The sequence below is a fragment of the Streptopelia decaocto genome, assembly GCF_964273445.1.
Source record: "Streptopelia decaocto genome assembly, chromosome: 3".
NCBI classification, from domain to species: domain Eukaryota; kingdom Metazoa; phylum Chordata; class Aves; order Columbiformes; family Columbidae; genus Streptopelia; species Streptopelia decaocto.
This window is the reverse complement of record NC_138656.1, coordinates 114,617,890-114,645,201: the sequence shown is the minus strand read 5'-3', so window position 1 is coordinate 114,645,201 and position 27,312 is coordinate 114,617,890. Positions and strand designations below refer to the sequence as shown.

Genomic DNA, 27,312 nt, shown 5'->3' with positions numbered 1-27,312 from the left:
ACCTAGTGCTCCTCCTTGAGCATGGGGACGCATCTAGAACACATGGCCTGGAAATGAATCCCAGCTCCTTCCTTGTGACCACAAGACTCTGAACTAATACCCAAGTGCACAGAACCTTAGAGCAGAGTATGGAAGAGAGCGCTGATGATTTGGGAGTTTCGGGTGGTAGCAGCGTGGTGGGCAGTTGTGAGCGAGTCTCATTCTTGTGGTAGGAGACTTCTGTATCTGGCTAGTGTATTCATGTAAACTTATTGTATCAGTTAGAGACCAGCTTCTTGTTCCATCATCTGACTGAAAAACAGACTCTCAAAAAGCAGTTGCTTGCCTACATTAAACTCTGTCATCTCCCACTTTGACCAAATGTCACCATCTTCTCTGAGAAATGGTTGGATGCAAAGACTACACATATAGGAATGAAAGTACCTATATTTTCAGCAATGCTTCTTACAAAATAAAGTCATAACTGAAATGGTGATGTCCATAAAGTGGCAGCCAGAGAACCTTTGAAGAGATACATCTCCAAGGTGGCAAGGAGTACATGAACAGTAAATGAACCCAGGAGCCCTCTGTCACGATATCATTAAGCTCAAAACAAAGTTCAGCTGCTGGGTTTTAGAACTGGTGAAACATGCCATCATCCAATACTTGTTTTACTGTTAGGCAAATATGCTGCTAGCATTATGCTACAATCATGAGCCATTATGCTAATGATCCCAATGATTATTTCATTTCCTTTGTACTAGGAGATTAAGAACCATCTGTGGGTGGATGGGTAGACAAATAGGTTGATAGATATCAGGATATACAGACCCTGAGGGTGAGAACCCAGGCAAAACCTTGTTTGTGCTTCAGTAGGAGAGATCTACTATCACATACCTGTTTTCCCACATAAGTTGTTAAAGGTTCTTGAAAATGGATAGCTCATAGCAAGCATTGGTGTCACCAGGATCAGGGAGGATGACTGTAAGAGAGAAAATTGCTTTTTGTCAAAAAAGCCACATTGGGGGGGGGGGGGGGGGGAAGGTTACAGTAAAATGTTGTTCAGTAGTAAAAGCAGGCAATCCACAGAGGGACAACTTAGATGTTTGTGAGGCATTGGGTTCACCCATTTGCATGTTTATGATGATGATGAAGATCAGCTTTAAAAGAAACTACAGGACACAAAGAACCTGTCTAACTGTTGGCCAGGCAAGATGACTTAGGCTCCAGAGTCTGTCATATCAGGCAGTACATAGTCTGGTCCCTTATCTGAGGGTGTATATCCACTAAGGTAGCCAGAGAAACTAAAATTTATATGCTTGGGGGTGGTCGTTTAAGGATAATAGCCTGAGATAGTCAGAAGCAATTTTAACTTGATACGCTAGAGGGCACTGGAACACAAGTCTCTACGGTCTGGATGGGAAGGAACTTTTTGCTGCTGAAATGCAGTTTCTTTTTCGGTTCTGAAGTTTTTTGAGAATTTAATGGGATTCCTCCAAAAGATGTGCTAAAAAAGTATGGAAAACACATATTTTTCTGTTCAGTCTGTCTTCATTCATTATGTTGTACCATGGGGGGGGAAATTAGGCAGTTTTGTGCAACGTCACCTATGTCATAAGGTGGCAGAGAAAGAAGGTAAAAGAATCACACCTAAAAAGTTTGATCAAAGACTTTGATCTTGCTTTGTTTATTCCTTATTTACAGAACTGACACAGAAATAAGCCAATACCCATCGCCTGGGGCAGCTTCCACAGTGTGAACTGAAGTTGGAAGTATTTTGCTCAGGAAATTTTGTCTGAAAAGGAATTCAGAATTAAGGTCCAAGACTTAACAACTTATTCTCTCTGCTTTATTCTGCTGGATGTGACCGTATAGGATGGAATCAAGAAACGGAGATGCTTAATGTTTAGCTGTGTCAGTTATTCCTGCCTTCCTTGAAGTTTACTGGGAAAAAGAAGTTTTTCTCACAGTCAGAATAGCACCACATCACAAGCTGCCTCCTCCCAAGCCTTCAGCACATTGTTGGAGGGGACATGCAGAGAGGTCACTATGGGGTCCAATACTGGTTTAACATTTTCGTTCATGATATATAGATAGATAATGATACATAGATTGGAGAGGTGGACCCTCACCAAGTTGGCAAATGATACAAAGCTGGAGGGAATGACTGATAGATCAGGTCATTCAGAGGCACCTCAACAGGCTGGAGTAATGGGATGACAGGACTCTTATGAAGTTCAGCAAAGGGAAATGTGGAGTCCTTCTGTCTCTAAGGAGAAACAACCTCATGCACCAGAACATGCTGGGAGTTAAAGGAGTAAAGGCAGAGCCAGGCATTTCTCCTTGGTGCCCAGTAAAAGGACAAGAGGTGGAGGGAATGAAGATGGAGCCAGACTTCTCTCATTTGTGCTCAGTGAAAGGACAAGAAGCTTTGGGAATAAATAGAAATAGAAGAAATCCCACTTAAGAAACATTTTCACTTTGAGCGTGGTCAAACACAGGAAAAGGCTACACAGAGAGATAGTGGAGTCTTGATCCCTAGAGCTACTCAAAACCCAACTGGCCATGGCTCTGAGCTCTAGATGACCACGGTCTGAGTGAGAGCGTGGTACTAGATGATCTCTGGAGGTACTTTCCAACTTCTGTAACTCTATGATTCTTGTGGAAGCTGGAGGGATTTGAGCCAATGCTACTCCTCTGAGCTGACAGTTCATACTTAATAGACTCCTTAGTTGCTTTGAGGCTATGTATCTTTGCAACACACAGGCATGATTTTGACTAAAGATTTAAACCTCTTCCCATTTTCTGCTACCAGCCTAAAGTGGTGGCTGACCTGTCTCCTTGTTTCATGAGTTCAAGTTGCAGTTCCTCCATCCTTTCTTGCTCATAGCTGAAGGGCATTTTCCCAAAGAAGCTCCCTTTGCATTTCTCTTAGGTTGTGAATAAATAATAACACCCCCGAAATTTTCTGTGTTCTGACATAAAGTTTCAATTACATTTTGTGGTTTATTTCATGTGGAATTTAGAGCAAATATCGATCAAACTCTTTCTCATTTTTTACCAATTGTAAGTGAAATAATGGCCTTTGAAAAAGGGAGTATATTCATACTTCTGTTGTTAGTGTCTTCAGTTTCTCTGACTAGTTCAAATAAATAATTCATAATATAAAGTGCATTTGACTTAAAAGACACTTGGAGAATGTTAGACTGTTCAGCAGTAACAGACGTACGTTCTTAGCTCAAGGTTCTAACCTTTGTTTGCTGCGAACTCCATTTGGATATTGAATTCCTCTTCAGCAGGGCTTCTTGTATCTATTTGTTAAAAAAAGAAAAAATCCATAAATACAGCAATTGTTTTCAAATTCCAACACTGTTTTCACAGAATATAAGAAATAGTTTGAATTCCTACCTTCTTGTCCCAGAGAGTCCCAAACACCAAAATGAATAATCCCTAGGAGACAGATAATTGCATGAAGTTTGATGACACCAATCTTTTAATTGCATAATTATCTTAAACAATGTCCGTGTTGATTATTGAAACCCTGAACTCTTTGACAGAAGGCATTTTTCTAACTGTGCCTGACATAATGGACTGCTGATGTGGCAGGACTTCTTCAGGCCTGGCCTGCTTAAACCGTGTGTATATCTGGTCTACAAAAGTGACACAGGCAGTTTGCTCGCGCTAAACATATTTGGAAGAAGAGACATTTGTGTATGGAAGACAGGCCTTGTCTCTGGTCCCCAGATAAGCTAGCAGGTTCACAATATAAAAGGCAAATGAGTTCGGTCTGAAGCATACACTTTTGAGGTCACTCTTACGAGAGGGAGTAGACATAAATATTGTGTCCTTAAGAAAACTTATTGTATTGGGATCCTATTGACCACCTAAATATATTGTTGTAAAAATCATGCTGATGGAAAACTCTCTAATCATGTCATTTGTTCAATTCTTCTCTTTACTATTAGTACCACTCAGCTGTCCTTGGTAATGTTCATGATGTTTATACTCCCTCATTACTTGAACCCACAGGAGCATAATGTGATGCCTCCAGATGCACTGTAAATGAGACCACACATGCTGAAACTTTCCCACCTGAACATAATAGGGCTATTTTCCTGATTTTCAGGAATGACGATCTTCCCAAAGCTACTGGAAAAGTTGGGAGTTATCTTGATATCACCTTTATCTATAAGGCACGTCTGTTAAGACATCTGAGAATACAAACTACTGCTGAATTCCTGGGATGGGTTTCCCAAATAACCCTTCGGGAATAAGGATGTGCAAGGCAAACGTGAATCTTCACAAGATGTTTTTATTCCCTGCCAAGCATAGCACTGCAAGGGTGTCACTACATTTTATATGGTCATAGAGGAAACAAAGCCATACATATGTGTAACTCACCTGGAAAGCATTGAGCAGAGCAAAGAGGATGTGGAAAACTCGATGGCTGTTTTTGAGGATGGTGGCAAAGCCAAATCCCCAGGTGAGGCCTAATAGTGGTGTCAAGATGGCCACACTTTTGCCAATTTGAAACAAAGACTTCTTCTCCTGCCTGCTTGACCGATCCCCAATAGTTGGCCTCAGTATTTTTATTATAACAACTGCAGTGATGAACAAATTCATGGCCACAATGACCAGGGCAGGTATGACAAAGGCCAAGAGAGCTTTGCTGTCCTTCCAGTTTAGCCAGCAGACATCCTTTCTGGTGTAACTGTTCCGTGGCAGTGTGACAGCGATGGTGACGACTGCAATGACAAAGGGACACCCATATCCCAGGCAGAATGCGACTGCTTTCTGAGTAGTCTTGCTCGTGTCATGTAAGATAAAGACCAGTCTGTAGAAAAGCATGAGGCCCAGGCTGAGCATCCAGAAGAAGACACACAGGTAGAAAAAATGGATGAAGAAGGTGGTCACAAGACAGACATCTCTGCTCATCTGTTGGTTTTGGTTATTGATGGAGGCGGTGACAATGAACCAAACGTCAGCTATCAGGAGTGATATAGCTATGTTGAGTATACAGACATGGCGCATATAGGAGGTTGTGTTGTTTGTCACATATTTCCAGACTAAGGATTCAATTATAATGCAAACCATCAAACTCAAGATCGAAATGCCCAGGCCAATGTAGGTGATATAGTCTTCGAAGACCGGCTGGGAGGATTTATCAGGTGACATCAGAATGGAGAATGATGTCAAGTGATTGCAGGAGCAAATGACATAATCTTCTACCTCTGTGGGTGTGCAGCCACGAGTATCCCAGCCCCCTTTATATTTGTTGAGCGTGAAGTTCCAAAAGACACACTGGGGCATCTTCAGAGATGAGTTTTTCTTTGCAAAGGTCATATTAATATCAAACTTCTGGCTTCTGTTGCTGCTCACCGTTGTTGTTAGCAATAAGCCATTCACATAGTCAGGCTCATTCCGGGGCAAAATATGTCCAAGTCGTGAGTACATCACACTGACAATGGTTGAATTTTGGGTTAGAGTCTGAATTTCAGTTTCATCAATGAGCACATTAGCTGTGAGGTTTTCTGTACTGCGGAAGTTTTTATTATAATCTGTGTTGCTGTTTTCTGTGACAACCATACCTTGTAGCTGAAGGCTGTTTGTGGAGACAGAAGGAATGGTATTATTAATTGCTCGGAGGTGCAGGGAGAAGTTTTCTACTGAAAGCAGTAACAAAGAACTTTTGAGTGTCTCCTCTTTATTCAGGTCTTCCCAAGCTTCAGTTGTGGAATCAGAAACAATAAAGTCCACTGTGGAGAGGAAATTCTGGAACAAGAAGAGAATAATGCTGTTACTGAAATCCCATACAAATAATTGTTGTTTCTGATGGTAATTTTTGTGTGGTCCTAGAATTGCCTTTTGAAAAAGTCCAGCATTTTATTATTTTGCTCAATTCATGTGAAACTTTCAGTTATTAACCCTCTGCATGCTATGTTTTCAAGTTAAGGTTTCCAAAAGTGGAGCTGTGAGTCTTTTTTTTACATATTATTTGCTATATTTTTTTTTTCTCCAGCCTTCTTTCCCCTCTTTCTCTGCACTTGTGCTATCTTTGATTTTTCTCTCTCTCCTGTAGGGTTTTCCAGCTACAAAACATCATGTCTCTTTGCACTTTTCTGCTCAGAAGAGCAGCACTCTTCCTCTGTGCCTCACTATCAATGTTTCCAAGTATTTCTAAGATACATTTTGCCATTCATTTTCTGTAACATCTAATCGATTTTCCTTGCTTGATGCCCATTGTTATTTCAGTGTGTTTGTTTTGTTTTGTTTTGTTTCTTTTCTATTTCTGCTCCTAATCATAGAAACAATGAAAGCTTTTTACCTTTGAAGATAATCTAGTCCAACAGCCCTGCCATGGGCAAGGACATCCAACCTGGCCTTGAACACTTCCAATGATGGAGCATCCACAACTTTTCTGGGCAACCCGTTCCAGTGTTTCACCACCCTCATGGTGAAGAATTTCTTCCTTATAGCCAATGGAAATCTACTGTCTTGCAGTTTAAAACAGTTGCCCCTTGTCCTGTCACTACAGACCCTGCTAAAATGTCTTTCTTCATCTTTCCTGTAAGCCCTCTTTAAATATTGAAAGGCTGCAATAAGATCTCCCTGGAGCCTTCTCTTCTCCAGGCTGAACAACCCCAACTCTCTCAGCCTTTCCCCATAGGAGAGCTGTTCCAGCCTCTGTCCATTTCTATGGCTCCTCTGGCCCCTCTCCAACAGGTCCATGTCTGTCCTGTGCTGGATGCAGGACTCTGGGTGGGGTCCCACAAGAGGGGATTAGAGCAAGAGAATCACCTCTATTGACATTTCTTTCAATGCAGCCCAGGATGCAGTTTGGTTTCTGAGCTACAAATGCACATTGCTGGCTCAAATCCAGTTTTTAACCCATCATTCTTTGTCCTTTCCTCTCACGTAGAATGCTAGAGACATTTATGGGTCCCTGGAATGTTTCTAGTTGCTAAGCATGGAGCAGTCTCTCTTTCATGCATAGACTCCTTGTCTTCATCACTTCCACTTTTCATAAACTCTTCCATATCTTTACTGTCTTTTCATCTCATTCCTTTAATACTTTCCTGTTCCTCACCCTAACTGTGAAAATTCTTCAGGGACAATGTCATCTCCTGTGACAAAAGGGGGCAAAGTGTTTGATAAGTATAGGTAAGACAGAAGATAAAACCTTACATGAATAGTGAGCTCCTCTGCCTCTGCTGGGATAGAGGAGACCATGTTCAGGATGGTAACAATTGCACCAAGGTTTGCAGGAGAACTGCTTATTGTGTTTTGCTCCTCCTTTGTCTTTTCCTTGAGCTCTGCAAGGTAGGTAGGTAGGTTTGCTTTTGCATCAGGACTGTTGACCAAGGCCTGGAACAGAGGAGAACAGTACATCACATGTGTGCAAGTGCCTGGAGCCTGGTACTCCTTCACAATGGCTTCCCCTGTACTAGTAAAATAAACAGAACCAGGGTCATTCTAGACACACTGGTGGTGTTCAACTCTCTGACCTTCTGTTACTGATATCCACACGGCCTGTTTAGAGCGGTCTCTCATCTGTGTTGACTCACAAACTAGTCCTGGAAATTCTAGGAGAGAAAATAGTTGGCCTGAGCCTGAACTATATGAAGGACCCATCTAGCAAGTTAAGAAAATTACTAATTGAGTAGCTGTACCTCTGCCTAGGACCTTGCTGTGCTTAATCTACTAAAATAAACATAGTTAATATCTGATGAAAGAAAGGTAATTGTTCTCATCTAACCTCACTGAGAGAAGGGTGACTCTGGATAGTTTGTGGAAGTGAAGAGCATTATGATAGGATACCCAGGCTGAAAACAAAGGTCCAGCATCTATCTGTGAAGTGTAGGTTGTCCCTACTGCCTCATTGTTAGTGTACTCTGTAGCAACAAGCCTTCCGCAAGGCAATGCCTGAGCATGATCCAGGGAACACCCCAGGCCAGTGGCTGTTCCACTGGATGCTATGAATAAGGTGATCTTGTCTGGGAGAGCAAGCTTTTGTTTGTATGGATGGTAGCCATGCAGTGTCACATGCCCTTTGGGCTGGAGAAGGAGACCTAAAATAATCTTAAAGGATAAATTTAATTAAATTTAATTAAATATTTGATTTTTTAAGGCTTCATATATTTTAGATTCTGTTAAGCAAAAAAAAAACACTTAACAAAAAGTTTTGTTCTCTCCTCCCCTCCTCCCCCAGCCTCTAGAAAACTCATGAACGTTACCTCAGCACCAGTCAGCAGGTTGTTTATTGGTGTGGACAGGCAGTCGTTCCTTTCCATCTTCCATGATTTGTTGGAGCACTTGTAAATTTTATTGCCTCGGGTAAAACCATCTGGATTATTTAAGTCACGGCACGGCTTTATTAATGTGGCTCCTTCTATTCCAATGCCAAAGCTATCTGAGCAGGAAACTTCCATATCTGTATTGAGAAAAGACACAGAGGTAGAAAACTAAAAAGCAGATAGATGAATAATTTACCCTCATCAAACCTCTGGGCTCCTGAAGTTCAGAGATCTTTAAATTAATTAGGATTTCAGTTTGCTTTCTTCATTAATTATGACCTTTCAGGGTGTATGTATCTTGCATTGCCAATTTCTCAGAATCATGACATTGAAAAGGAATTTGAATAAAGCCCCTTGTTTTTGAGTACTGAAAAAAATCAGCTAACCAGTACCCAATACCTGGTTAGATTTGCATGGAGTGGGATTATATTGATGACTCTGTGAACAGTAATTCACACAGTTTATTCTGCTAAGGAACTCAGTGCTGCTGTAGCACTAATAGGAGATTCATTAAGACCTTGATAGCGATGCCTTAGCACATTTTTAACAAAGAGTGAATCTTGCTAATTAACTTTGATTTGGTTAGTCACATCAGTAAGTATCTGCTGATTCAAGTGAATAAAGTGTCTGCATATTTATTGCCTAAGAGAGTGAAATCTGACCAGATACTGCGATTCAACAGTAGGCACCACTACTGTGGAAAACCAGAAAATTTCTGCATTATGGGGATGTCAAAGATTTATTTCTTTCCAATTTAGAATAAGAAGCTGAAACATCCAAACTCTGGTCAGAACTCAACACAGAAACTGGATTTAGCAATGTTGAATTCTAATTTCCAGCATTTCCCACAGAGCTGGCTGGAAGCTGGGTCTGCCCAGGTTCTGCAACATCTCATGGACGTTACCATTCTTGTGGTTAAAGTGAATATACCCTCGCATAGGCTGCCCTCCTGACCCAGATGACTTCTTCCTGAGGCACCACAATCTTTTATCCTTGCTAAATTGCGGGTTCAAGCTGGGAGCTGCATGATCACATTTCAACACTGGAGATGGATCTTGGTGGTACAGGCTTCACCAGAAGGAAGCAAGGACAGAAGATGAATGAACTATAACTGCTTGGTAACATATTTGGGCCATGAGGAAATAGAGTGAAGACAAAACAGCATGTCTAATTTTTAAAAATACAGCAAAATTGATATTTTCCTTGGTATTTCAATATTTCCCATCAAAAACTCTTAGGTAACAAAAACTGCCTCTGTTAGATGTTACCAGTAATAAATTTGTGGTATGTGATTTATCAAATATACTGGGATTTTCTAGTTAACAGCTTTAAATAGTAACTATTTTCTTACCAGGTATCAGGTGCAGTCTTATACTTTCACTGCTGACTTGCTGCCCAATGCGGTTAATAAACCTGCAATATGCCGTGAGCTCTTTCTCTTTGCTGCATTCTGTTTCTGTGTAGTTGTACATGTAGCAAAACAAGTTTCCCTTTTTCTTCCTCCCTGTATGGAAGGATTTAAGGCAGGTTAACACAGATTTGGGGACAATCTTCTAGCACACAACAGAAAACTTCTGCAGGACTTTTTTTTTCTGTGGGTTCTAAGGAAAAAAACCTTCCTTTGTGGAAAAACTTCCTTTCTGTATGCTGATCTCTGTCTCTTGCTCCACCCACTTAATAAATTTTCTGGCAGCTTCTGCATGATCAGTACCTTTTCAATTACTGGTGTATGGGCAAATCCTGCCCAAATCCTTTTTTTACTGTGCAGGGGCCAAAATTTCCTTTAGAAACCATTTTGGAGAATACTCTTTCTGCTGCTTCTTCTACCACAGGTGGTTCATTTAGGCTAGGATACTTTTTTGCCATTCTTTTACGGCTCTTTTGAACTCAAGATCTGTACCACACTCCCACTGCTTTTCATTGTGCCTGAAGCTCCCTGGCTGAAATCTCTTCCAAGAAGATGATCTTGGCATTTTTCTCAGAAACCAAAGGACCCCTCAGTCTCCACTTGCTTTACACTTCAACCTGTTTGTTTTGCACTCCTGTCTGTTTTCTGAGTTAGTTTTGGTGGGTCTTCTTTGCTTTTTTCCAAATTAACTGTTTTGTAACCCACTTGAACATTTTTGAAAACATGTAGGGAGGCTGCAGAACTGCCCTAAATTTGAAAACATACAAGCTTAGGCTTTAGTGATTATTAAGATACGTTACATGTATCCTTGAACAAAGTAAAATAGTTCTTCAAACTGCATTCTTAATGTGTTATCTATATTTTTCATGAATTAGTAGATCTTCTACTTAAGTAACATTTCCTCGATACTCAGCGCAAAAAGGTGGCAGAGTGGAAGATAAAAGCAAATAAATGGATTTCAGCAATTTCTAATCTGAACAGTGAAAAAAATGCTCACTTCTCACTGCCTGGTAAGGCAAACCAGGTATTGAATTTATCTATTAATTCATTAAAGCACTTATCAGTATTAAAGTATTTATAACTACATCAGTGGCTTCAGTTACTCTTCTGTTAATCTCAGCTGTGCTTTCCAGGCCTGGCAACCATCCTAAAAAAGGTCCATTTCCCTTTTTTTACACTCTCAGGAGTGCTTGTGGGTTGTCATAATAGCAATAAGTATGAACTGGTTACAGGGATCTAACTGAAAATAAATAATAAAAACAAAAAACCACAGCGACTGGGTTGTGACATACAGTGCGATTATTGATTCTGCAAGTTTATTGTTTCTTACCAACTTGAAATTCATTTTGTTGAACCACGAATGTCACAGTGTAATCTTCCACGCTGTTAGTGCTTATGCAGCACTCAAGGGCTTGTTGCACTTTGCACTGTATAGATGTTGCAATTGGGTCTATCAGGATGTTCTGCTTCAGAGGCAAGGAAATAACATCAATTGTCACATTGGCTGAACTTTCCAGGTACTTCTGGGAGAATGTGCAGATGTAGGTGCCTGAAAGAAGTGACACAAAAACTGTTTTAGTCAACAGAAATGTTCCTCTGCTTTTACATGGTCACGAGCCCTAATGCTCAACAAGTACGGTGTTGTTGGCAGCATCACATCACATCTTGCTGTCCTCCACCAGTTATAATTTTAACTCTTTTTTGTTTTTTTTTAATTTACTGTGGTCAGGCTTCACAGTGATTTGCAGGGCTTGAGATGCTGTAAATAAATGATCTGGTACAGAGATTTCATTGCCGTTGTAGCCACTACAAAGCAGGTTCACTCACCACTCCAGTCCTGTGTGGCAGTCTCCACCGTGAGCACAGATGTGGCTGGAGATTTGCTGTTCTTGATGCACGTGTCACAATCAACTGTTTCGGTGTTATTTCCAGACTGGATTTTCCAACTTATACTGTCATAATTGCTCACATCACTTTCACACGTTACATTGAATGAATATCCCTTGGAAACAGATGAGTTGATGCTTGGAGATATTGTTACATGGGCTGAGACAACACAAGATAAATGCCAGATTATTGAGAGTCACTTGGTATAACAATTTGCTTGCAAATGACATGTGCCACAGAAGCCACCTACTGACCGTCTGTTACATGCTGCCTGGCTCTTACCTGTCCGCAGGTATGTCACTCTGATGTTTTGAGTGCTCCTGGCACCGTGTCCCGTCTGCAGCTCACACGTATATGTCGTCACTGTACCTGACTTCTCAGGTGGACATAGTGATTGATCGATGTTGAGCCTGTATTCAGTGCAGTTTTCACTGAAACTGGAGACTCCTGGAGAGAAATAAACATTCCTTGAAGTGCTATGGATGTCAAAAAACACCTGGGCTCTGGAAACCACAAGCAATCAGTCTAGCTGAGGAAAACCTTGTGGGTTTGTATGTAACCCACAAGGTTACATACAAGGTTATGGTTGGGCTTGATGATCTTGAGGGTCTCTTCCAACCAAAAAGATTCTTTTATAACCTTTGACAGCATGGCATTTTTAACTCATCGTTCCTGAAGTTCATTCACATCTTTTACTCTGGCAACGTTCACACTGGTCTTCCAAAAGCTTGAAGATGGTTCTGGTGCACAGTACTGGGCACCTACTGCCAAAACCAGACTGAAAGCAGAAACATTGCTTGGATACCTCAGGGTAAGCCAAAATGAAGAATATTCTTGTCAGCCTAACCGCATTATCTGCAATATTTAAGATAATACGAATGAAAGAGGAGTAAATATTGCAGATTTCAATGTCATATTATTTTGAAACAAACATTTGGAGGTACTTAGCAGCCATTCAACTTCAAATCTGAAGAATTCTGGTTTAGCTATAAGGGGAAAAACCCCACTACAGCCGTCCCAAGCTGCACCTGAAAGTGCATCTGGCTTGAAAGCAGAGTACCTGGGGAAAGCTTGGCCACAGGGAATTGAGGGGAAAACAGTTGATTACAGCAGTCCAGGGTCACCCCTCTCTGTGCAAGCCTTGCTGCACCTGTTCTCTCTGGAAATGACTGTGCACACGAGCTTTAAATGTTTTCTCTCATTTTGCTGCCCTGCTTTCTGCTAAATTTCATATATAACAAACAGTTAACAGTAAACAGTTAATCCATACCCATAAAACATTAAGAGGGCAATAGGCTGTTTATGACTATGGATCATAGGCATTTATGAGAGTTTCTGTTGACGTTGTTTTGCAACTCTTTGTAACTTTTTCTTAGTGCTTTATTGATTCTTTATGTTCTTATTGTAAATAAAGCCTTGTGGGATGCCACTGACTCAACTGCCATGTGATGTATCACAGCTACAGGTGGGGAGGGAAGCTGCGCAGTCAGTATTTAGCTATGCTGCTGCTGTTTCGAAATGTACCACCTGCCTCTCTTGATTGCCAAATCTCAGTACGTGGTACACAGAAGCTTTTCATACCCCAGGGGTGATTCTGGAGATAGTGGTGGACATTGACACACTCATCCTTGCTCTCAAAACTAGACAATGCAGAAATCAGCTTTTTGGAAGAAGATAGTATGATGCTGGTCCAGGCAGCTGTTTCCATCCAGGACGGCAAGTTTTAAGCACCAATGTCTGGACAGTGCCTGGAGGTTCCCAGTATCCCACTGGCACCTGCTCAACACTTATGGAATCTGTACCATGCTGTCCATCCATCTTCCTTCCCCCTGCACACACCTTTTGGAGCACATCCTGTATTCATCCCAGGACTTGGCCTTTGGGTTAGCCAGTTAGGAGGCGATCTTTGAAGAATGAACAAACCTAGCAGGTGAAAGACAATCTTTTGTTAACCTTACCTGTAATATTGATTGCTCCATTTACTTTCCAGTCACCGGTAAGTGATGGTAAGTGTCTGTCAATACAACAGGACAGCAGAGGACTGTTTGTCTGCATTTCAGGGCTGTTGCATGTAACATCAATGTCATTTAAGTTTGGAGTGATGTATAGCGGAGACACTGCTATTGTTTTCATGGTGTTGTATATCACTGTGAGATGCTGATTGCGGTTTGTGAAGGTGCACCTATAGGAACCTGTAAAGAATAGGCAGTATGTTAGCATTGAGAACATGTTTTGCTATTTTTCCTCTACAGCTGGAGTTAGGGGCTGGGAGCTACTTCCACACCTAGTTTTCACATCTCCCTGCTCTGTGGTGGCTCTGCTAATCTAAATGTGCCCTCAGGTCATCTACAGTATGCTCTTTACAGATTCCTGGTGCCAAACATATACATATTAGGCATTTTTGGTGTTGATGGGTACTTGAGACTCTATGGGACTGAGATGCTTAAAACCTGAGTAGGGGTTTTGGAGATCTGTATGTTGCCCATAGTCCAGCAGCAAAATATGTCACAGTAGGAAAGTGAACTGTGCAAAAGGCTCCTCCTACATGGAATGGGTGTGAGAGAGGTGCCCATGGTGGACTCCACAAGACCTGACACTGACTGTAGGCACATACACTGCTCAGAAGGTTTGGCCAAAGAAAACAGAATATTTATCAGCCACTTCCTCAGGTATTTGTCCCTTGGATGCAGCCAAGCTTCCTCTTGAAATTGGTGATCAGATCTCAAAATTTCCTTCATACTTCAGGTATGTGGGTTACTCTTCCCCATTGTGATATCCAAGTAAGAAGACCACTTACATAGAAGTGGAGACAATAAGGTTCGACGCATCCTTAGCCCAAAGAAATCTGGACCCATGACTTGTACCTCCCCAAATATCTGGTCACAGGCTCCCCTTTTTGAAGTCAAATGTAAAATTCTTAGTTCAAAGAGAAGAACTGAGTGAGAACTTGAATCAAAACTCTGATAATACATGTTAATTCCCCTGATAACTCTTCCCAGGAAAACATCACCAATTTACCTGTTTCTTATTTTCAAAACGATCTAAAAAATGAACACATGAAAAACTGTAACTCTGAGCTTTGATGAGTTATGTTATGTTTGCAAAGGGGGAAAGGGCCATCAAGGACAAATTCAACCATAGCCTCAAGTTACCACACCAAAAGGGTGAGAAGGCCTCACAGCCACATAGTCACTGCTGTCTCCTGTGATACGGCAGTGAAACCTGGGACAGAGAGTACCCAGGCCTGTGTAGACACTTCAGTCAGTTCCCATCTTACTGGCAATGCCAGTCAGCTTGTAGTTCATTAAATAAAAAAATTCACAGGAAGATTATGAGGGACAGTTTGCTCTAGGAGAAACAATCAGTGCTAGAGATTTACATCTGCTCTTTTACAATAGAAAATCATACCAGAATCCTTCATTGTAATGTTGATGATTTTGAGAATCGACATTGAGGTTTTCGTTGTAACTTTTATCTCCATCAAATATGGGAAGCCGGTTGAGATGATCTGATCGAAGTGATACCAGGTCACATCCTGAGATGTTGAATTTATCTCACAAATCAGCCTTACTGTATCCCCTTCAAAAATGTCACCAGGACTCACAGTGAAGTTTGTCTCATCTGGGAAGGCAAAGAGCATTGTTCTGCATTATTGTCATTTCAGCTCACGTCTATATGGTGTCATTCATCTCGTGAGAATCCTACGTGCTTCACAACCAATATGCACTCAGCATCAGTTCCAGGGCACCACCTCTGATACAATCTATGCAATTTTCCCAGAACATATCCTTCTACTGTCTTTGTCTACCAAAGATCCCAGAAGGTTTTATACTGAGAGTTGTGAGTATTATCACCACCACTACTTTCTAAGTAGAGAAACCAGGAGGACCATCAACCGGGTTAAAGTAATCTGCTGGGCCACTTGATTAGGCAACCAAATTGTAACCTGCTGCCCAGCAGCAGCATGGAAATTGTGCCAAGGAAACCAGAGGGGACCTGTTCTCATGTAAAATGCAGGATGTTTTTTATTTTGTTTGAAGAAGTGGGAAGTGCTGGCAGCCTGATATGCTAAGAGCTGTCTCAGTTCTGGAGGTGCACTCAAGGGTTTTCCATCTCTCTCTCATGAAGAGACTGCATCAGGAGTAGCTGGAAGGACTTGGTTCTGCATGCATATTAATCTCACGTAAGTTCTAAGATTTGGTGGCACAGCTTGAAATTAAACAGCTAGGGAAATAAATGTTTTTTGAAGGTTCATACCAAATAATCAATAGTATAGGGCAGCTACATTGTTCAGGCTGGAAATACTAAAGATCAAAGAAAAATACTGAGAGAGCTTTAAACTTACTAGTTATTTCTGTTGTGAAGGTACCTTGGTCTAGCCCATACGCTGGATCTAAAAATTGTGGTACAATTTTGTTGGAATATGCTATCTGATCAAAGCTTGCTGCTCCTGCTTTTACTTCGTAGTTCACAAAAACACTTCCAGGCCTAAAGAGATACAAGAATGAGACAAGCACGAGAATTAAATATCCTTGCACATTAGCGGTTGTGTCTGTTGTGGTGACCCATCTTTGCATGGCTAGGAAGGTTTCACAGGGTTGACCTGTGAAGGCTCCTGTTGTGACTCAAGACTTGCTCTGGTATACAAGAAGGTTGTGCTACAGCTTTTCCCAAATTAAGAACATCTTTACAGGACATTTCTTTCATCTACTGTCTATTTCTAGTAAACTTCTCTTATAAAACATAAAATACAGCTGCATTTAAATATGTGTGGACTTAAGCAATGACTCTTTTATCCGGAACCAATGTTATATCCAGAGTCAAAGTATTAATTCACCTTCCTGATGACCTGGGAGATGGTGTTATGTTTATTCACATCCTTTCCCCTTTTGCGTGGAATTCAGTCTTTCCCACAAAAGGCTTTGATCCAGATGAAAAATGGTAGTGTTTCTTGGACTTTTCAACGCTGGAGAATTTTACCCACAATCCTATTTCCATGCTAATGGTTGGGTTTTCTTTTGCAGCTATTATACTGTTATTCAGTATGTATATACTGGGCATAGGTTCTAGTCAGAATGAATGTAGTCTTTGCTGACTGGTGACTCCTTGAAACTGGTCAGAAAGATATCTGTCTTCCAGGAATAAATGAAACTGTTTACTTACCTGAAATCAGTTACTGTTGCTGATTCAAAGCCTGGTAAACATCTGTAGCTAGCGTTAAACTGTAAACAAAGACATATTACATGACGTAGGCTCTCTGTATATTATTCTAGCATGCTTAAACTAGGAAAGTCTCCACTCAACATTTATTTAAGGGCACATAGCATATCTGCCAGAATAGGCCTGGTGCCTTCCCCACTGTCACTGGGATAAGTTTGTGTTGATGGTTTAATTCTGTGCGCTCTTATGTGGATTTAAGCTGGGACCAATAATGTGATTTTTTTCCATGCTTTTGATGCAAAAGATTCCTAAATACTTCCCAACTAGCCAGTGCATTAAAATTAATGAGAATATTGTCATTGCCTTTCAATGGAGGTTCAGCTTTGGCCCACTTTGTAGCTACCACTGCTGCGTAATTCACAGCTCTCCACAGGCACAGTGACAGTGCGCACTATTTACCAGATACTTAGAGTAAATACCATATTTCTTAGAGGACATTCTACCTTTAGAGAGGGAAAACAAGAGTCATTACCGCTTTTTCAAGGTCATCTTTGTATTTTTTGTATAATTCAGAAGAAGAATTCCTGAGGTCATCCCAAAAGTCTGTGTCAAGTCTGACTGACATATTCACTACAATGGGCTCTCCCATGCCACATGAGTCTGTAAGGAAAAACATAAAAATTAATGTAAATATAATCAGAAGTAATGCTTACAAATTGATTCCTTAGCTTTTTCTTCTAACTTAATCATAGAATCTTAGAATCACATAATGGTTTGGGTTGGAAGGGACCTTTAAAGACCATCTACTCCAACCCCCCTGCCTCTGGCAGGGACATCCAGTCTGACCTTGAACACTTCCAATGATGGGCCATCCACAACTTCCCTGGGCAACCTGTTCCAGTGTTTCATCACGCTCATAATAAAAAGTCTCTTCTTTATGTCTAATGTAAATCTACCCTAAGTTTGAAACTGTTACCTTTTGTCCTGTCACTATAGGGTCTGGTAAAAAGTCTTTGTCTTTCTTTTCGGCCCCTTTTAAGTACTGAAAGGCCACAATAAGGTCTCCCTGGAGCCTTCTCTTCTCCAGGCTGAACACCCCAACTCTCTCAGCCTGTCCTCCCAGCAGAGCTGTTCCAGCCTCGGATCATTTCTGTGGCTCCTCTGGCCCCTCTCCAACAGGTCCATGTGTGTCCTGTGCTGAGGGCTCCAGAGCTGGACACAGAACTGCAGGTGGGGTCTCACCAGAGCGGAGCAGAGGGGCAGAATCACCTCTCTCAACTTGCTGGCCATGGTTCTTTTGATGCAGCCCAGGATATTATTCACCTTCTGGGCTGCAAGCACACATTGCTGGCTCGTGTTCATTTTTGCATCCACCAGCACCCCCAAGTTCTTCTCTACAGGGCTGTTCACAATCCATTCATCCTCCAGTCTGTATCGATACTCCGGGTTGCCTTAACCCAGGTGCAGGACCTGGCGCTTGGCCTTGTCACAAGGTTTGCACAGGCTCTCTCCTCAAGCGCTCAAGGTCCCTCTGGATGGCATCCCTTCCCTCTACCAAATCAGCTGCACCACTCAGCTTGGTGTCACATGCCGACTTGCTGAGGGTGCCCTCAATCCCACTCTCTATGTCATTAATAATATTAAGTAGTGCAGTTTTTTGCAGTTTCTTTCATTATTATCTTCCACTTGGACACTGAGCCATTGGCTATAACTCTTTGGACATCGTCATCCGGTCAATTCTTTATCCAGCTAACAGTTCATCGGTCAAACCCCTATCTCTCCAATTTAGCAGCAAGAATGACGTAGGGGACTGTATCAAAGGCCCTACAGAAATCTAGGTAGATGACACCCTTAGCTCTTCCTTTGTCCACTGATGCAGTCCACCGCATAAGACCACTAGATCAGTCAGGTGTAGTTTGTCCTTGGTGAAGTCACCCTAATCCTAAATCAAAATCTTACAACTTGTCAAGATTCTGTATCATAGGGAAGCTGGGATTCTCCTAACTTTCTATGTCCAACTTACAAGCCTGGCATCTGCTAGGTATCCATTCTCCCTCTCCAGTTGATGCAAAGCTGTAGGCACCTTCAGAAGGTGATACATTCAGAAGGCCATAGACAGCTTTCCCACAATGGCTGAATTGCTGTATTGTTCCAGTTATAGAGAATTTGGATGAGTAACTTTGACCAGACACTTTTACACAGTGAAAGTTACACAGGGTGAATCTCCACCTATGTTTCACTGAAATTAATGGACAAATCCTCAATGACTTCAGGAGGGTAATATTCTTGGAGAAGATCCATCAATGGGCAGAAAAGAGTACAATATGCTCAGAGAGATATTGGGATTTTCTAAGTTAGGTCCTTTTAAGGACATGTCCATACCATGCAGTGGAGGAGCATTGTACTTAGGACCCTGAACTTCGAAAGGGTGTCAAACTTCCACATGGAAGAGTTACTAGCTCTAGTCCTGGAAATAGCATAGCAGTATTGATGTGGGGCTGCCCTATGGTAAAAGAATTGCCTCTAAGTAGGGTTGACTAGAGCAGGCATCATGACAGCACTGGACTACTTCCAGCTCTAGGAATACCTCTGCATGCTGCTCTATGACAAATCAGAGGTAGGTCCTCATGTAGGTTTGTATTGAATTGCAGAGACAACAAGTACTTGGGTCAAGGTGGACCCACATCCCAAAAAGAAGAGCTTGAGTGTCTCTACAGGTAATGTGGTAGCCAGCTCAGTCCTCATGTGCCGCTTTATCACAACCAGTATATGAGTTGTATGGCAATGAAGTTCAGCACTGTTTCTCCTTACCTTCAGTCTGAGGCTCACAGTAAGGTCCAAGGAAAGGTGCTTCCTTCACATAGCCGCAGGGCAGGTCGGGTGCTTGGCTGATGGAAGGGCAGGTTATCAAGTCACTGCACACCGCACTTGGCCAGGCATATCCATTTTCACACGAACAACAGCTACTGTTCTCACCGCTGGGCAGACAGACTAGTGTCAGACAGGCAGAGAAACACTGTGAGAATGGTAAATGGGGCATAACATATTGCATGATATATATTTACCCTGCTATATCTTTATGCCAATGATCTCAACTAAATGTCACCCTTCTCATGAGTTCACTTGAATGATGCAAGTGTGAGGAACTGATGCCGTGCAAATCTTGCTATACTACTAATAAATGACTAATCAGAAATTGGAATGGGGCTGACACAGGGATAAGTCTGATTGATTACTTTTAAGTAACTGAATGGAGATGTGAAGTCTGATCCTAAAAATTTACCTGGCATATGGGCCAGTGTCCTGTGATAGTTTTCAGATTAGATATGCCTATATTGCCTGGGACGAAAGCAAATGTATAGGCTTTTTAAGATTGTAAGTGCATGCTATGGTCATTCAAAGTCCTGGTGGCTAGTGAGCTTCTGTGTCATTCTGGCTGTATCTTGACAGATGCTGCATGAGAGGAAGCACCAGTATCACAAAATGCTTGAAAAACATACATTCTCTCAAATAAAAAAATAAAAAGAAACCACTTTATTATAAGTTTTTCTGCTCTTAATGAACCATTGGCAAAGTAAGATATTAACAAAATGTTTTTCACACATTCCATGTGACCCTGAAGGCCTTTAAAAGTTCTGTTTTCATGTTGGTTTGAGACCTGATAAACACTTCCTTTCATTGCTTTATGGGCCAGTGATAAGAAAGTAATAAATTTCCTTCTCTACAGTTGTGAATGCTTAGTGTGTTTGTGTATCAGAGAATCATAGAATGGGTTGAAAGCTCATCCAGTCCCACCCCTGCCATGAGCAGGGACATCTTCACCCAGATCAGGTTGCTCAGAGCCCCATCCAGCCTGGCCTGGCATGTCTCCAGGGATGGGGCATCCACCACCTCTCTGGGTAATCTGGGCTTGTGTTTCATCACTTTTAGTGTAAAAAAAAATTCTTCCTCATGTCTGGCCTACATCTCCCCTCCTTTCATTTAAAACCATCACCCTTTGTCTTATTGCAACAGACCCTGCTAAAAAGTCTGTCCCCATGTTTCTTGTAGGTCCCTTTTGAGCACTGAAAGGCCGCAATAACAAATTGGCCGCAAATGAACAAATTCCTTATTTTGCTTTAGTGATTTATCTGTCTTTATCTCCCTGCAGCCTTCTCTTCTCCAGGCTGAACAACCCCAACTCTCTCAGTCTGTCCTCACAGCAGAGCTGTTCCAGCCTCGGATCCTCCGCTGTATTAGCTACTTGGATGGGATGTTGCACAACCACAACTTGTACTAAAACCTGTCTCGTGTCTTGCCTTGTAAGAATACATTCAGTGGGTTATATCAGGAAAAGACAGCATCTCCTGCAGCGCATCTCTGCCAGGGTCGGAGTACAGCCTCTTACAGCAATTTACGTTCCAAATGTGAGTGGAGGGAAGTAAACAGTCTGATAACTACTGTCACAGCTTCCTGAGACTTGAAAGTAACTCAGACTGCTTGTTAGTCAAACCAGAGCAAAATCATTTTGCTCAGGCTTCCTCTGGCTTTGTCTCTTCCTTAGGAAAAGTAAAGTATTCAGGGCTATTCCTAATGCCAGTATTATTTAAAGAGCAGCAGTGGGATGCAGAAAACAAAACATGCTCTTGTGTGCTAGAGCTTCAGCTTTGTTGGGCCTTTCAGTAGGCAGCAGAGATAGTTCAGTTTTGCTGATTTCTAAGGGTGATGGATGGTAAAACCGGGAGAGATCAAATACTGGCAAAAAAAGCACATTATCCAAAATACAAAAATAAATAATCAACCCACCTGTTGTAACATTGACGTCTGAAATTGTCATTTCTGCATTTGAAATATTAGCTGAAACTGGGAGATTAAGGTTTTTAAAATACTCTTTGATCGGCTCCAGAAAAGATGAATCCGTAAGGCTTACTTCAATGTCAACGGTGTACTCCAGAGGGGGAAGATCAAAAGTAAGCACTGAAAGAGAAATAGCATGAGACTGCAAAGCTGTGTGTGAGGGTAAATCATAAATTGATGGCTTCTGTTTCAGCATTTGGGCTCTATTACTGTCTAGTGGCAGCTTAGTGTGTCATTCTGCTTAGGAAATCTTTTTGGTTCCTACTCAGCAGATATTCTGCACACCTTTCATCTGCTGCTTGTCTGACAAAAACTACATTTCTTTGGTCTCAGAGCAAAAGGAAGCTGATATAAATGGCATAATATATACAGAGAAAAGCTGTCTCACCCTTTCTCTCCTTTGACTCAGAAAGAGGATGGGTTGACTGACAACCATAGACTGAAGCCATACAGGATTATCGGTTCTGCTAAGAGGCTCACGTTTTTTTCAATACCATGTATTTCATCTTGTATAGAAGCTGTGCTCCTACATGTCAATCTCTGACCAGACAAAGGTTTCCACCTCTTTCGTTTGTGCCTTTACTACCGTAATGGTTCTGGCTGGGGCAGAGTTAAATTTCTTGATAGTAGCTTGTATGGGGCTATGTTTTGGATTTGTAGTTTAAACAGTGCTGATAACACAATGTTTTAGTTATTGCTGAACAGTGCTTACACAGCATAAAGGCTTTCTCTTTTTCCCTCTCTGTCCTCCCAGCAAGTAGGCTGGGGGTGCACAAGAAACTGGGAGGGGACACAGCTGGGACAGCTGACCCCAACTGACCAATATGATGCCACACACCATATCACCTGCAGTGTGACATTCACACCATATATTGCCACACTCAGTGATAAAAGCTGGGGGAAGAAAAGGAGACATTTGAATTGATGCTATTTGTCTTCCCAAGTAACCCTTAGCATGATGGAGCCCAGCTTTCCTGGAGATGGCTGAACACCTGCCTGCCCATGGAAAGCAGTGAACAAATTCCTTATTTTGCTTTAGTGATTTATCTGTCTTTATCTCAACCCATGAGTTTTCTCAGTTTTACCCTTCTGATTCTCTCCCCCATCTCACTGCGGGAGAGTGAGAGACTGGCTGTGTGGTGCTTTGCTGCTGGTTGGGGTTAAACCACAACAACTACCTCCTCCTTGATGGTCACAGTTCAGTACCTCAGGAGATACTGTCCCCAATAGTGATTTCACCCTTGGCTTCTTAGAAACCTGCTCTGTTACCAAATACTTGTGTACGTACTGTTTCTCTTCTGCCTGTGCATCTCTGGCTGGAAGATTTCCTCTCCTAATGCACTGTCAATCTGTGGGAAAAGAAAGAGTGAAGCTCTGTGAAAAAACAAAGTGAAGCTTTAACTGCTGTTCTTGGCATGAAAGAATTAGTGAATAAAATACCAGCAGAGCTATTTTTTTTTCCCTTCTCCAATCTTTGCCTCACCCCACCCTGCTTTTCCTCTTTAAACAGAGTATTTATATCTTCCAAGCAGGGAAATGTTAACCACCAGCTGAAGGATGTACTGAGTTTGCAGGTGTCTCTCTGCATATTTCTGCAAGGCAGAAATTCTGTGTCTGAGCTGCAAACTGGCTACGGGGCTGATGCTGTTCTCTCAGTCCTGGGCCAGCCTTGCAAACTGCTTGGGAGAGCTGGCCACTCAGCCTCTGAATCCAGAAAACGGACTCATAATACCCTTTGCTTTCTTCTTTGAGCTTCCAGCTCTGCAGCAGCAAAGCCAGCCTGAGAAGGAGCAGAAAAGGGGTTGAAAAGCCCTGGCTCCAGCTCAGGCGCCAGGTCAGCTATTTTGTGGGCCATCAATAGCACTGTTGACCAGGGCAATGGTGGCACAAATTCAGTACGACTGGGTTCATGCAGGGTGCAGCCAAGTGAGACACAGGCCATCTTATTTTTTTTAGCCATCTCCTAAAAATACATTGGCACCACAGTTAGCAAGAAAAGCTAAAGCGCAAGCAAAGACGCAGGCAGGAAATTTGCATCTTTGCCAGTTTCTTGAGTCCTACTGGAATCTTTATTTACAGAAAGGGTGAATAGCTTGGCAGCTCTTAAGTCATCTCTTTATATAAAGGAACCGTCTGGTGTGTGATTAGAGCTGGGCTTTGCATCACAGCTGTGCTGTCAGAGAAGATCCCAGGGTACATGGGCATTTTCGTACTGCTCTTTCACCTTAGAGGGCAGCTGTGAGAGTTACAGAAAGCCCCCTGTGATCCACGTCTTCCTCCAGGTTTGGAATCAGCGGTTTCCTTTTTCAGTTATCCTCCCAAACAACTGCCGGGTAGTGCTATGTTGTTAAATACTTCCCATATTTCATGCCATTAAATAATGACTCATTTGCAGGGTGTATCGTGGATCAATGATGCTAAAAAATACAGTGTTAGTCTTTTCATGAAAATGTGCAAGTGCCGAGATGGAGACAGTTTATAGAAAACAGATCAAACAAGATACTTTGTCACTGTTAGACATCTGCTGAAGGGCAGATGAGGCTGCTGGAACCAGATATATCTTGGTTTGCCAAGGCAGGGGATGGTGGTAGAAACAGGTTAAGGAGTTCCCACCTTCCTCTTCATGTCTCCTTTCCCTTTTACAACCTGCTTAAAAAAGCACATTGTGTTCTGGCTGGTCCATCAGAACTAAGGTCACTGTGGTGCTGGGGGATGACGATAGATGTTAGGATCCATTTTGGCCTCATAGCTTTCACGATGTAAGAAAAAATAAGTATTTTCTGGTCCAATAATAATTGTGATAGACCAAGAGTTGGTAAATTTTTGTGACATCTAAACGCAAGTCACTCAGGAGTGGCATTTTGGTCATGTGTACTTGTCCTACTATGGAGACAGCAGTGAGACTCCTGTCACCTACCTGAAAGCACCTCTGCGCCTGAGCTGCTTTTGTTGACAGGTCACTTCTAGGAAACATTTATTTGGTTTCTCTCATAGAATGGATGAATCCTGTCAGGAAGTGTCCATGTAGCTGTTATCGAGGCTTAGCCATGGAGAAGAAATGTAAATCCCCACAAGTGAGAAACCAGAAGTTTTGCTCAGTTCCTTCTGGAGAGGCTTTAAGACTGGGAAGCAAGAACAGCCCAGGTCCTGCTTTTCTCCGTCTCTTTTACACACTGGGAAGACTCTCTGTTCAGTTTCCCCACCTGATCTTTTACTGACTTTTAATGACTTGTGGAGGTAAAGGATTTGCGGATGTAAAGGAGAGCTACAGCAGGGTGCTACAAGCAGAGACCAAATGAAAACCCATGGGGCTGGGAAAGGATACTCACTACATAGTGGATGAATGGCCTGAAGCTTGAGTCCTGTGATGTCTGGCAACATGCTGTGACCAGCAGAAATAGGCAGTGGAGACCTGCAGTAATCAGGGATGGCATTTTGTCTGGTGAATTTGATGTACAGCCTGAAAAGAAAATGAAGCAAAATGCTCAGGGAATTTTCAGCTGACTCACACCATAGGAAATACCAGCATGCTCTACAAGAACAGCATGTTCAGATGAGTATGTTCAGAGTGGATAACATCAGCTTGATTAAAATAATGAGCTTTGGTAAAATTATTATCATTTTGTTCATACAAACCAGCCAGAATCTCAGGATTTGAAAGGCTGTGAATCACCAGGTGAAAGCAGAAAAATCTACATCTCTTGAGATGTTAATGAGCATTGGCAATGGCTATTTATTGCCATCACCATTGCACATCAGAACTGGTGCTCCCAAGTAGACAGGGTGCTTCGCTATGACTTTCCTGCTCAAAAGAGCCCAAGACAGGAAATTATAATATGAACATGATATGTGGTCTCACCGTGTGAAACTGAGGACAGCAGTGACTTTATAGCCAAGTGATATACTTGATGTTACTTATGTGGGTATCCAGCAGGGATTTGTTAGGGTTTCTCACCAAAGGTGGTTCCTAGAGAGATTCATCTGTGTGAGGCTTCACCTGGACACTGACCTGGTTACAAGACAGGAGGTAAAAGTAGGAAGAAATTATTTGCTTTTCCAATAGAGAAATGTTATAACCAGAGCTCTGCCAAAATGTGCATGTAAGGCTGTGTCTTACCTTCTGTTCTCATGTGGAAAAGACAGTGATTAGTGATGCAACACCATGGAAAACTTTAAATGATTGAGACTAACAAAAGCCAAGTCTGCCTATGGAGATCTGCAGAGGGATTGCAGGTTGCTGAGAGACCGGGTCATGAAATTAATGAAATTCAGCATTGGTAAGTGTAAGGTAGTCAGAAATGATCCTGACATCATGTATTATGTGATGGACTCTGAAATGACTATTACCACTCAGAAATGGGGTCTGAGGAAATGTCAGCTGAACTCTGAGAATCATAGAATCACAGCATCACAGAACAATTTGGGTTGGAAGGGACCTTCAAAAGTCATCCAGTCCAACCCCTGCTACGAGCAGGGACATCTTCACCCCAATCAGGTTGCTCAGAGCCCTGTCCAGCCTGGCCTGGGATGTATCCAGGGATGGGGCAACTGAGGAGCAATTGAAAAAGGAAAATTAATTTTAATATATTCTAGTGTAACAACAGAGGGAAAACAAACAACCAACAACAAAACAAAACAGAAAAACTGTGCTATAGAGACATTTCAGCTGATGCAGTATGGCTGCTCACAGAATCACAGAATGTCAGGGATTGGAAGGGACCTCGAAAGATCATCCAGTCCAATCCCCCCATGGAGCAGGAACACCCAGATGAGGTTACACAGGAAGGTGTCCAGGCAGGTTTTGAATGTCTCCAGAGAAGGAGACTCCACAGCCCCCCTGGGCAGCCTGTTCCAGTGTCGGTCACCCTCACTAAGAAGTTTCTTCTCAAATTTAAGTGGAACCTTTTGTGTTCCAATTTGAATCCATTACCCCTTGTCCTATCATTGGTTGTCACTGAGAAGAGCCTGGCTCCATCCTCGTGACACTCACCCTTTATATATCTGTAAACATTAATGAGGTCACCCCTCAGTCTCCTCCAAGCTAGAGACCCAGCTCCCTCAGCCTTTTGTCATAAGGGAGATGCTCCATAAGATGCTCTTATGAACCTATGTAGGAATAACCAGAAATCAAGACATTTCATAGATTCATAACATCTTTCCCCCCCTGCCCCAAAATCCAGCAAATGAATAGCTGTCAAAATTGTGGAAAAGCAACAACAAAAAAAAAGGTAAGAGAAAGGAAGTGTCTCTTCAGTTGTTGGGACTGTCCATCAGTATATCCAGCATTCCACAAAAAAGGCTATTTTGCTGTTTTGAAGATATCATCCACTTGTGACAACCTCAAGTCTTCTATGGATCTGGCTGATCTCAAGACCAAGATGAATCAAAATGAATCAAGAGGGAAACAGTGCCAAGTTATAACCTGTGGCACAAGTCTTTGAGACAGTGGCTTAATAATAGAAACACTAACAAAACAAAGATTTCTGATAGTTTTGTATATGCAGCATATGCTCACAGCATATAGTACAATAGCTTAATCTGTACAAAGAACTTGTGTTTCATTGGTTACAGATAATAAAAGGAAAAAATATCACTAAACAAAGTTTATGATGAGGTTAAACAGCATCTGCTACAGTTTTGCATGTATCATTTGCAGTGTCAACAAACTTGCATTAATATTCAAAGGTTGTGGGTTAGCCTCTATTTTCAAATACATCCTTTGTGCAACCATGTAGCTGAGACTAAACG

At 42.0% G+C, this 27,312-nt stretch overlaps 1 protein-coding gene across 7 annotated transcripts in view; it reads right to left on the bottom strand.

Annotated features, from left to right (window-relative positions):
* ADGRF5 (adhesion G protein-coupled receptor F5) overlaps positions 1-27,312 on the bottom strand; it is a 76,600-nt gene that overhangs the window by 3,816 nt on the left and 45,472 nt on the right. For 5 of the 7 annotated variants that reach the window (XR_014183769.1, XR_014183770.1, XM_082049608.1 and 2 more), the window contains exons 2-20: positions 25,424-25,573; positions 24,894-25,024; positions 22,853-22,913; positions 21,514-21,684; positions 19,540-19,719; positions 17,261-17,388; positions 16,732-16,790; positions 15,914-16,056; positions 14,977-15,189; positions 13,527-13,760; positions 11,851-12,015; positions 11,509-11,727; positions 11,012-11,230; positions 9,625-9,777; positions 8,214-8,410; positions 7,165-7,344; positions 4,381-5,751; positions 3,388-3,429; positions 3,231-3,290 (exon numbers count right to left, since the gene is read on the bottom strand). Coding sequence is in view for 5 of the 7 variants with exons in the window: in XM_082049608.1 (XP_081905734.1) it covers positions 3,231-3,290; positions 3,388-3,429; positions 4,381-5,751; positions 7,165-7,344; positions 8,214-8,410; positions 9,625-9,777; positions 11,012-11,230; positions 11,509-11,727; positions 11,851-12,015; positions 13,527-13,760; positions 14,977-15,189; positions 15,914-16,056; positions 16,732-16,790; positions 17,261-17,388; positions 19,540-19,719; positions 21,514-21,684; positions 22,853-22,913; positions 24,894-24,998 (3,900 nt within the window). In the remaining 2 variants the exon portion in view is untranslated. Of the gene's footprint in view, positions 1-876; positions 962-3,230; positions 3,291-3,387; positions 3,430-4,380; positions 5,752-7,164; positions 7,345-8,213; positions 8,411-9,624; positions 9,778-11,011; positions 11,231-11,508; positions 11,728-11,850; positions 12,016-13,526; positions 13,761-14,976; positions 15,190-15,913; positions 16,057-16,731; positions 16,791-17,260; positions 17,389-19,539; positions 19,720-21,513; positions 21,685-22,852; positions 22,914-24,893; positions 25,025-25,423; positions 25,574-25,681; positions 25,717-27,312 lie in introns of those variants that run through there. The other 2 variants (XM_082049611.1, XM_082049609.1) reach the window with 2 other exon arrangements.